This window comes from Lepisosteus platostomus, chromosome 13 (assembly GCF_059453375.1).
Source record: "Lepisosteus platostomus isolate fLepPlt1 chromosome 13, fLepPlt1.hap1, whole genome shotgun sequence".
NCBI lineage: Eukaryota > Metazoa > Chordata > Actinopteri > Semionotiformes > Lepisosteidae > Lepisosteus > Lepisosteus platostomus.
Genome location: NC_142623.1, coordinates 836,625 through 847,905, shown reverse-complemented (window position 1 = coordinate 847,905; position 11,281 = coordinate 836,625). Strand labels below are relative to the sequence as shown.

The 11,281-nt window shown below is 58.3% G+C and overlaps 1 protein-coding gene across 1 annotated transcript; it reads left to right on the top strand.

The window, feature by feature from the left end:
- The first annotated feature begins 202 nt into the window (after nucleotides 1–202).
- smap2 (small ArfGAP2) lies at nucleotides 203–10,101 on the top strand. The gene is made up of 11 exons (XM_088602452.1): nucleotides 203–498; nucleotides 694–843; nucleotides 6,079–6,212; nucleotides 6,326–6,411; nucleotides 6,843–6,921; nucleotides 7,005–7,073; nucleotides 7,380–7,455; nucleotides 8,059–8,174; nucleotides 8,499–8,673; nucleotides 9,008–9,321; nucleotides 9,843–10,101. The coding sequence occupies exons 1-11, from the start codon at nucleotides 354–356 to the stop codon at nucleotides 9,966–9,968; spliced, it is 1,470 nt and encodes a 489-aa protein (XP_088458578.1). The 5' UTR covers nucleotides 203–353; the 3' UTR covers nucleotides 9,969–10,101.
- Nucleotides 10,102–11,281: the final 1,180 nt, after the last annotated feature.

The window sequence follows — 11,281 nt, the reverse complement described above, 5'->3', positions numbered from 1 at the left end:
TTTGCTCTCTGCGTCAGCTAACGTAAATATCAACATCAACATCGGTGAAAAGAAACATGGTCTCTATGCAACACCGACTGCGGTCCGCGGTCTCGGGTCTCGGGCTTTATCAAAGACGTCACAACAAGGAAGTTCCACCCCTTCTGCAAGTCCCCTATCTGAGCCCCGGCCGGCCGGGGGCGGGGGACGGGAGCCCGCGAGTGTCAATCAGTGCGGAGAACCAGAAAGCGAGCGAAGAGAGGAAAGCCAGAAAGACGAGGAACGGGGGAAAAAAAAGTCGAACGAGAGAAAAAAAAGTATTTGCAGGCAGGTGGGGCGGGCGAGGAGCGGAAACAGGAAACTGTGCGACATGTATGATTGTAGCCGAGCGGGGCTGTCATCACCCGGAGGACTGCGGGGACGGGCGGTGTGAGTTGCCGGGGGCTGAGCACAGCGACTTGCAGCAGGACCAGCGCAGCTCATTCATTAAAAAAAATAATTCATTCTCATTACCAGTGAGTAGCCTGCTCGCCATTTTAATACAAGCAGCGAAGCATCTCCTCTCCGCCAGCAACGGGAACCTCAGCTGCGCTTTTTATGGGGTTTTTTTTAAGTCGTCCTCAGCACTTCCCTGTTACTGTATCAAAAGAGGAAGGAAGCCATCTTTCGGTATTTGTTTCGTGTGCAGTGCCTTTCTTCTCTGTTTCCGCACAGGCAGCGAGCAGACGCACAGGAGGGTCTCTCCTGCACAGCGCCGGACCATGACGGGCAGATCGGTGAAGGATATCGACAGGTTTCACTCCGTGCTGACCAGCCTGCTCAGCCAGGAGAGCAACAAGTTCTGCGCCGACTGCCAGGCTAAAGGTGAGGCTGTGATGATGATGATGATGGTGGTGTAATCGATGCGCTCTGCCGTACGTGGCGCTGAATTCAATATTTCTCTGGGGACGTCAGCTCGATGCAGGTCCGTGTCTCCCCGCTCCTCTGACTCAGATATTGATTACGGCCCTTCGCGTTTAAACCACATTTAAACTGCGGCTGTGACAATGTAGTGTGTGCAGCGCCTGGCACTTGACATGCAGTCTTCTGGACATTGCGGAGGGTCTGACAGTTGCGCGCTTCATTCGTCAGTTTTGGTGGGTATTTAACGCCAAAAGAGAATTGGCTGTAAAATAAAAGTTTCCCGAACAGCGTGCGTGTAGCTAACGATACTAGCCTGATACGCTGCTGGAGAGGTGTTTCAGACGAGAGGTCAGTCAGCCCCTCTAGCCCTGTTTATCAGTTAGAGGATCTCATCCAGCTATGCCCTGCAGGAGGCCTGTGTATCGGCTGAAACAACACGGTCTGTTGTCTTGTTCTGTACTCCCACCCAGATGAGTGTCCTGTTCCAGCGGGTTTTTCGCTTGTCTTCTCCAGTTGGTTCTGAGGATTCTGGACTTTTACCAGGTTCTCTTACTGTCTTCTCCACTCAAGACTGAAGAGGTTCAGTTCCTCTGGCCTGCCAGGGTGCTGTCATGACTTTTCTGTAACACAGGAAACACAGAGTGGCTTCATCATCTTACATTATACTAACTGTTTCTGAGCTCTGTGCTGTGGTCGGGGCCAGTGTTATCTCTGTGCTGCTCTGTGGTTGTGGCTGGTGTGGGCTCAGTGCTGCTCTCTGGTCGGGGCTCGTTCGGGCTCTGTGCTGTGATTGGGGCCGGTGTGGGCTCTGTGCTGCTCTGTGGTTGTGGCCGGTGTGGGCTCTGTGCTGTGCTGTGATCAGGGCCGTTGTGGGCTCTTTGCTACTCTGTGGTCGTGGCCGGTGTGGGCTCAGTGCTGCTCTCTGGTTGGGGCCGGTGTGGGCTCAGTGCTGCTCTCTGGTTGGGGCCGGTGTGGGCTCAGTGCTGCTCTCTGGTCGGGGCCGGTGTGGGCTCAGTGCTGCTCTCTGGTCGGGGCCGGTGTGGGCTCAGTGCTGCTCTCTGGTCGTGGCCGGTGTGGGCTCAGTGCTGCTCTCTGGTCGTGGCCGGTGTGGGCTCAGTGCTGCTCTCTGGTCGTGGCCGGTGTGGGCTCAGTGCTGCTCTCTGGTTGGGGCCAGTGTGGGCTCTGTGCTACTCTGTGGTTGGGGCCGGTGTGGGCTCTGTGCTGCTCTGTGGTTGGGGCCGGTGTGGGCTCTGTGCTGCTCTGTGGTTGGGGCCGGTGTGGGCTCTGTGCTGCTCTGTGGTTGGGGCCGGTGTGGGCTCTGTGCTGTGGTTGGGGCCGGTGTGGGCTCTGTGCTGCTCTGTGCTGTGGTTGGGGCCGGTGTGGGCTCTGTGCTGCTCTGTGCTGTGGTTGGGGCTGTGGGCTCTGTGCTGTGCTGTGATCAGGGCCGGTCTGGGCTCTGTGCTGTGCTGTGATCAGGGCCGGTCTGAGCTCTGTGCTGTGGTTATGGCCGGTGTGGGCTCTGTTCTGTGCTGTGATCAGGGCTCTGTGCTGGTCATTGTACAGCTCCTGGGTGTAAGGAAAGTGCTATCTCAACTCAGCTGCCCTGGAGTTCTCAAATAATAATAATAATAATAATAATAATAATAACGTTAAAGAGAGTTCAGCTCCTGACAGAGCAGAATGTCTTGCAGCTCTTGTGATTTCGCAGTTAGTGAGAGAAGTGAGATGGACACAGCAGGAGAGGAGGCAGCAGAAGAGCTGCTTTTGCACAATTAGTGCGGTCTGGGAGGCTGGACAACATGGGGATGGGGGGTTCCAGCACGGACATGGCTTTGGCAACAAGCCAGGTCGTAGCTTGGAGAGTCTCCAGAACTTCAGAGGGAATCACGATCCTGTCTAGTGAACGTGACAGCAGAAAGCAAAACAAGCAAATAAGATTGAAGCTCGTGAGGTCAGGGGTGCTTGAAGCCTGTCCTGGGTCTCGTGGTGTTCTCCTCTCTGTGGTGACGATTTCAGTGCCCCTGGGATGCCTGCTGTTCTGGGCTCTGCACACAGCCTGGAGACTGGACAGTTTCTCCAGCTCAGCTCTCCGCTCAGAAAGCCCAGCCCCTCTCCGGTGCCCTGCACCCCTCTCTGCCCCGGGCTCAGAGGGCGCAGGGGTGTCTGTCAGCTCATCGGCCAGCGGCTCTCTGGTCTGGAGTCGGCTGCAGAAGCTCGGTCTCGTGTGCGATTCCTTGTGTTCGACCGGAGAGGGGGAGCAGGAGGGAGGCCGTGTGGGGACGCTGGGGGACGGATGCGGCGCTAGAACTCGCCAGACGCTCTCTTGGAGGCTCGGCCAGGGATAGCGAAGTGTGTCACAATACAACTACCGAATAATTGAACAGCCAAATGTCGCTCTGGCCGGTGAGGGGCCTGTCGCCTGCAGCGGTCCTGCTCTGGGGTGGCCGGCTGTCTGCTCATCTCCGCAGCAGGGGCCCGTGGGTTCTTGCTGCAGGCTGGAAGGCTGATTTTCCTGAGGCGTGTGGGGAGGCGTACTCAGTGAGTCCAGGGCCCCACGCTCGGGGGGTCTGGCCAGGCGTCCTTATCTCTGTCTGCCAGAGCTGTCAGTGCTGCTGGCTGCCGTCCCCCTAGTTCGGCAAGGGGTGGGCGCGGCGCTGTCCGTGGCTAAGGCGTGTGCGGTTCAGCCCAGGGGGTGTGTGCAGCGGGAGAGCTGCTGCACCCCTGCGTTCCCCCGTTATCGGGGCGGGGGTCCGATCTGCCAATCTGCTCCCCGGGGACCCCGTCCTGCGATGCAGCTGCAGTCCGTTTTCAGGCCCTGCGGCGTGTCACCTCCTGCAGGACTCCGGTGCAGGACGGCCTCGGCCCCGGGCTCGAGAGGAAACGTTGCGTGTTTTTCTGAAACAACCACAAGAGAGTCGGGGGATAATTGCCCAAGATGATAACCACACTGTTGCCAGGAAGAGAATTTCGAAACCTTCTCTCGTTTTCTTAGTCTGGGGACTTGTCAGACACGGGACGGTGTGCATGCCAGCCGCGGACATGACTCTGTGCCACAGTTTCCCACGCCAGCACTGTGTGTGTTCTTCACCAGCGGTTCACACAGGATGCGTCAGGCCTCTGCCAGCTGAGCCTGTCAGGAGGGCAGCCCCGCTGGGCACTGGACCGGTCGGTCTCCTCTCCAGGAAGGCAGCCCCGCTGGGCACTGGACCGGTCGGTCTCCTCTCCAGGAGGGCAGCCCCGCTGGGCACTGGACTGGTCGGTCTCCTCTCCAGGAGGGCAGCCCCGCTGGGCACTGGACTGGTCGGTCTCCTCTCCAGGAGGGAGGAGAGTCTAATCAGACACGAGCTCTACTGCGCAGCAGGGTGTACTGGGGTTTTCAAACTGCATTCTGTTCATTATGAGCTGTTCGTGTTTTTTGGAAGAGAGGAACTTAACTGCACGCGTGAGCAGGGTCTGAGTCAGAGCCGCTGCCCAGCACAGATCTGTAGGGCCAGGAGGAAGAAGATGGAGAGAGAAAGGAGCTCAAAGGACCAGAGCGAAGCGGAGAGGCAAGTCGAGAGTCACGGAGATGGTTCAAGTGGAACCTGCGGTCCGTCAGAATAATCAAACTGCGCTCTGACGCGTGAGCACATCGGAGGCTGGGTGTTTCCGGTTTTCCTGCTTTGTGTTCAGCACATGTGCGTGTACAGGCGTGTGAAGTAACAATAGCCCCTGGGGTAGTCCTGTTTCCCCGGTGCAGGGAGGGGACCAGGGGACTCGCCGGCTCGGCTGCACTCCTCCTCCACTCTCAGCCAGCTCTTCCTGCCCCGCCCTCTGGCTGAGGTCACCTCACAGGAAGTTATTACAGTGGCTGCCAGGTCCTGGTGGCAGACGTCGCTCGGTTCCCCTTTCCGTGCTGCGAGACTGCCGTGTCGCACTGCCAGGGAGCTGATGGGATTGCAGGCAGCTCGCAGCGCCTGTCTGGGACGAGCAGTGGTGGTGACGCTGCTCTGGTCTCGAGCTGTGGGCAGTAAATGGAGGGCTTCCTGCAGCCGTGACAAATGGCTTTATTCCCTGTCAAGAAAAAAACGCAGATTCACATTTTCCTATTTTATTGCACAGAAAGCTTCAGATCCTTGTTGCTGGCCCAGTTTTATCGTGGTTTCCCCTCTGTGTGAATGTAGTTCGTTTTTTCCTTTCGCACCAGGCCCTTTCAGGAGTTGGGCCTGGAAAGGCGCTACATCTGGGGGAGGAGGGCTTGTGCGCACGCTCGGCCTCGGGCTCCGCGAGGGGTGGGCTGATGGAGGCTTCCCTGCCGCGAGCACAAGCAGAATCCCCCTGCAGGAGCCCGGGAGCCAGGAAATGTCATTCGAAATGTAAGAGCCGGACGGCTTCATCAGCGAGGGCGGGGAAGTGGCTCCGCTGCCGTTCCTGATCAGAGGAGCGTTGCAGCAGCGCGGCGGAGTATCGCTGTTCCGGGTGCTCGGGCAAACGGGAGTCCTGCTGCAGAGGGCTGAAAAACTCTTGGGGATTTCCGTGTGTTTCCGGCACATATATCTGGCTGCTGCAGCTCGCGACGGTAAACCTCAGTGTGGAGACGGAGGCTCAGCGAGAGAGGGGAGAGACCAGACATCTGTGCCTCATGCTGATCTGGGGCAGCGTGTGCTGGCTGTTACAGGGCCGTCAGAGACGCGCCCCAGGCACGCTGTGGGGCGGTTAGCGAGGGAGGAGCAGAGGTATGCCACATGGCACACGGTGGCGCTAATGCAGACCGCCAGACACTCATGGGGTCTGTGGCTCCTCTGGACTTCCAGCTGCTGCTGAAGCGTGGTGGGGGATACAGCCTCTATTGCCAGCAGCTCTTCCCTCCTGCGGCAAGTGAGATTGTTTGATACAGAGTGCCCTCTAGTGGTCGCAGACGCACGTGTCTCCTGAGGGCGGCACAGAAACGCATTCCCAGAAAACAGGACTAAATGGACAAGACTCCTTACTAAAAGTGAGTGTACTGACGTGCAGTGTCGTGGCGAGAGGGATCTTTCAAAGTCTCGCGTGTCTGTGAGACAGGATATCTTGCTTGATAGTAGAAAGGTTTTATCTGATGGTCCTCTGGCGTTCTCTCAGCTGGCTGCTTCCCAGATTGGTCCAGGTGCTGGCATGCAGAGGGCGGATCAGCATGTTCAGAACGCTAACCCTCCTCCTCCTCCCCCTCCTCTCCAGGACCACGATGGGCGTCTTGGAATCTTGGGATCTTCATCTGTATCCGCTGTGCAGGGATCCATCGGAACCTGGGGGTCCACATCTCTCGGGTCAAGTCCGTCAACCTGGACCAGTGGACGCAGGAGCAGATCCAGGTCAGAGGTCACCGCTGTGTTTTTAAGGGTCCGAGGGGCACTGGCCAAGCTGCGTGATCGATTGTGTTAATGAAGCGTGTGTGTCCGTGCCTCCCTGTCCCTCCCCTCTGCAGTGTATCCAGGAGATGGGGAATGCCAAGGCCAAGCAGCTGTACGAGGCCTTCCTTCCAGAGTGCTTCCAGCGCCCGGAAACAGACCAGTATCCTTCTCCTGCTGGGAACGTGGGCTCGGGGCGGGGGACTGGGTCAGCCCGTGTCCGTTCCAGAGTGCACTTGTCCAAAAACAGACGGGCCATACAGCAGGCTCACCTGTACATTCATGCACACAGGCATGAGCACTGACCCCTGTACCTGGAGCGGGGCTGCTCTGTGGAGTCTGTACAGGTGCAGACCAGTGTGTTACTGTCTGTACAGGTGCGGACCAGTGAGTTACTGTCTGTACAGGTGCGGACCAGTGGGTTACTGTCTGTACAGGTGCGGACCAGTGGGTTACTGTCTGTACAGGTGCGGACCAGTGGGTTACTGTCTGTACCTGGAGCAGGGCTGCTCTGTGGAGTCTGTGCAGGTGTGTTACACTCTGGATAGACATGGCTGTAATGTGTAGTTTTCCTCTTTAACTGTGGCTGCACAGAGCAGCTGAGGTCTTCATTCGGGACAAGTACGAGAAGAAGAGGTACATGGACAGGAGTATCGACATCCAGGCCTTCCGGGTGAGTGTGTGGCCGCTGCCCGGCGCCTGCAGGAGCTGTGGGGCAGCGTGTGTGAGCCCTCCTCTCTCTGCTCTGCCTTTCAGAGGGAGAAGAGCAGCGTCGGGGCGAAGGAGAAGAAGGCGGAGCCGGTGATCTTTGAGAAGGTGAAGCTGGTGAGTGGGATCAGGGGGATCAGGGGGGTCAGGGAGAGCAGGGAGAGCAGGGGGCTCAGGGGACACAGGGAACTGAAGAGCAGGAGCAGAGCCGTACTCCGGACCTGTCGGACCTGCTCTGAGATGGTTGCTCTGTGGGTGTGAATTGGCTGCAGTCGTGCCCTCCTGGGGAGGTCTGCTCTCTGCAGCCTCACGGGGGAGCTGCGTGTCACTCAGCATTGCAAGGCTTGAGAGAGTCAAGTGCTGTATTGATCATATCGACTAATTGATGGGTCAACCTGAGTTCTGGTTTTCCTTGTTTTGCAGAAGAGGGATGAATCCCAGCAGCTCAAGACCAGCCCAACCAAACCAGCGCAGCCTGAAGTCGACCTCCTGGGTCTGGGTAAGAGAGCCCCTGTTCCCGTCTCTGGGAGAGGCCCCTCGGCTTCTGTCGCTTGCTTAGTGAAACACGTGTGACGCTTCCTGTTCTTAAACAGGAGGCACCTCCTCACACAAAGGGCTTTGAGAGTCTGCAATAGCAAAAGCAACGTGAGCCAAATCGGCCCAATGGCTTCCTGTATCATTTGTTACCAGTCTCGTGTTCTAACGCAGTGCCCTGTGTCGCTCCTTGTTGGGCTGTGCAGCCGGCCCTGTGTGTGTTCCTGGTGCTCAGTGTCGGGCTGCGCAGCCGGCCCTGTGTGTGTTCCTGGTGCTCAGTGTCGGGCTGCGCAGCCGGCCCTGTGTGTGTTCCTGGTGCTCAGTGTCGGGCTGCGCAGCCGGCCCTGTGTGTGTTCCTGGTGCTCAGTGTCGGGCTGCGCAGCCGGCCCTGTGTGTGTTCCTGGTGCTCAGTGTCGGGCTGCGCAGCCGGCCCTGTGTGTGTTCCTGGTGCTCAGTGTCGGGCTGCGCAGCCGGCCCTGTGTGTGTTCCTGGTGCTCAGTGTTGCTCAGTGTCAGGCTGCACAAACCGTGCTCATTCCTGACACACCTGATGTGTTGCTTGCTTTCAGATGCCCCCAGTACCAACACTCCCGTTCCTAATGGGAAGCCTAGTCCTGAACTGGCCAGCAGTCTGGACTTCTTTGGGTCCATGACGACTCCAAGCTTGGATTCCAGCAAGACGACGGTAAGAACGTCTCAGTTCATTTCCTTTCTTTCCGATTTGCTCTCTCTGGGGATGCTGTCACTGCGCCGGCTCTCCCTGCCTACCCCACCCCCCCACCCCTCCTGTCCCTCCAGCCTGCAGCAGCAACACATCGGTCTGGTCTGCAGTGGCTGAAAGTGCCTGTGGGCAGGAGTTACATGCTGTTGGTGTGCAGACGTAGTCCCAGCCTCTGCTTTAGCATAGCACGCTTCAGAAGGCGGAGGAGGAAAGGTACACTGCCCAGAGGGGCCATTTCCGTGATGCAGTCTGAGCCCAGGCCTGAATTCTCTCCTCTGACGTCCACAGCCGGTCTCCAGCTCCATGCCCACGGGCAGCAACACCAGCTCTGTGTCTGAGAACCTCAGTCTCTTCACCGACCAGGGCCAAAGGCCAGAGGACTCTGGGAAGAAGATGTCCAAGGACTCCATTCTGTCTCTCTACGGCCCTCAGACTCCGCAGATGACACACATGGCAGCACAAGGTAACCCTGCGCTCTTCCTGAGCTCACGGCTGGGGTCCGGGGAGCCTGGGCTCTCAGAATAGGAGAGGAGGGGGGAGAGGGATTGCAGAATGGGAGTCACAAAAGCAGACACCAAGGCTTCACAGATGAGGGGGCAGCTCGTACACTTGATGCTCAGAACGGTGGCGATAAACTCCAGCTCTTTAAATCACCTAGGCTTCTCGACCCTCGAACCGAAGCCAGCTTGGCCAGTGTGTTTGTGAAATAAACCCACAGGGAGCTGACTGGCGGGACAGTGCTGCTCGGTTCAGAAAGAAATGGCCAGGAGACTCATGCGGCGATGTCGTTCTGTCAGTCCCCCCAGGAGGAATGTACATGGCGCCTGCTCAGATGGGCTATGCCCCAGCGGGGTACGGCCAGTACCAGGCCCTGGCCGCAGCAGGGGGCATGATGGGAGGGATGCTGGCACCACAGATGGGCATGGTGCCCCAGCCCGGCGCCCCGGGCATGCTGCCCCAGATGGCGATGCCCCCGACAGCGGCGTACATGGGGGGCCTGCAGAGCGTGGTGATGGGGTCCCCCGGCGGCCTGGTGGGGGGGGTGGCGGCAGTCCCGCCGCCCGTCTACGGAGCCCAGCAGGCGCAGCAGCTGCAGTGGAACCTCGCACAGGTGGGCAGACCGCGCCTCTCCCTGCGTCCCGCTGACCGCTGGAAAGCTCGTCGACCCCTTGCAGGTTCTCTAGGCTGGAGTTCTCCAGTTCTGGTGAAGTGCGGTGGAATACATACATCGCTCGGGGCTCGGGGCTCGGGGCTCGGGGCTCGGGGCTCGGGGCCGTTGGTTTGCAGGATCGGATCCTCAGATGTTGCTGTTGGATGCTCGAGCCAGGAGCTGATCCAGTAGTCACCCCAGCTGTGCAACAGGGTCTTCTCAGTTGATCTGTCTGCTGAAATCAAGTGTTAAAAAGGTGTTTATCCCTTTAATATCTTTGACTCCAGGTGCACAGATTCAGGTTCTGCTGTGAAATGAGCTCAGTGTGGTGGTGGGGATACAGACGGGTGCGGGGTCCGGGGTGCGGGGTGCAGGGTGCGGGCTGCACTTCGGACGAGAGCGAACATGCTGAGGCGGCTTCCTGTTTGCGCTTCCTGAAGGTCCGTCCGGACTAACCGTGCCTCGCGGTCCTTGTCCCTCAGATGACCCAGCAGATGGCGGGCATGAACTTTTACGGCGCGAACGGGATGATGGGATACGGCCAGCCCATGGGCGGCGGAGCGGCGCAGGGCGGAGGTCACGTGCTGGGCGCCCACGTGTGGAAATGATCGCGGCTGGCTCGCGGGACCAGGAGGAGGAAGAGGAGGAGGAGGAGGAGAGGTGTGGGGGCTGGGGGTGGCCACAGCAGCCTGGGGAGGGAGGGGCCGAGAGGGGCACACTTCAGCGACAGACGGTATCGGACGTTGGAAAAGAGGAGAGGGTAGAGAGAGGGGCCAAAGCATCCCCCCCGAATCCCTGCCTTTTTCCCAGTCGTCCTGCGGATCTCCGGATCCCTCCTCGGAAAGACAGGCTCTGTGTGCGCTCCTCCCCGCCTGCTGTGTGCTCTCCCGGAGTCCGGCTGCGGGCCTCAGGAGACAGAGGCGGGGAATGTCATGGCGGGGCCTGGCAGACCATCCCGGACTTGATTGTTCCAGTGGCCACGGGCAACGCCTCTGTCTCTGTCTCCGGGGTTTAACCTTCGACCTTTGACATCACGAGGATCGATGCCCTGCGCTGCGGCTGTTGTCGGGACCGTGGCTGGGTGACACAACACGAATCACAACAACGATGGATTCACTCTCCTGGAAGGAACAGTAACCTGGTTCCCGCTTCTCAGGCTGAAGAGTAGCCAGCGCTCCACGGAAAATCCCGACTCCCCCGGTGCAGAGTAATCTGATCCGTGTCCCACGTTTTCCCACCTGCAGCTTCCTGTGTAAGTAAAAAAAAAAGTGCTGATACCTTAACTGCACTGGTTACTTAAACTTCCCTACAAAGCTCTGTATTTTTTCAATCCACGCTGCTTTGTATCAGGTACAGTAAATACAGTATTTACACAAGCCCACATGGCATGGAGTTCGATCAGAGCTTTGTCACTGCAAGGTGACAGGAACACTGTAAAACCTGGAGGGGATCAGACTGCTCTGCACTGGGAGTCTTGCTGATAACACTGTAAAACCTGGAGGGGATCAGACAGATATGCAGTAGGAGTCTGATCTTTTCCCTGTGTGGGATAATTGGTTTTAAAGCTGCTGTAGTTAGTTTTAAATTCACTTTGCCTTCATCACGATGCTGTTCTTGAGCACCTGTCTAAATGTACTAATGAAGAATGTAGATGATCTTTTGTATTACTGGTTGACGAACAGTAGACCGTCAGTGCAGAGGGGGGAGCCCTTAGGCTCGTGGATTGTGGAGAAAATCCGTCCTCCTCTGGCACCGCTCATTCTTTCATTCTCCGTGGACACGTCTGTCACAAGGCACATCTCGGCTGCATGCAGGAAGGTCACAGGGCCCAGCCGGAGCTGGACGCAGGTGTGCAGGTGTACAGGCGAGTGCTCCATCACAGCGCGTTTCACTGGGGCTCTGCGGCCTGCTCGGCTGGGGC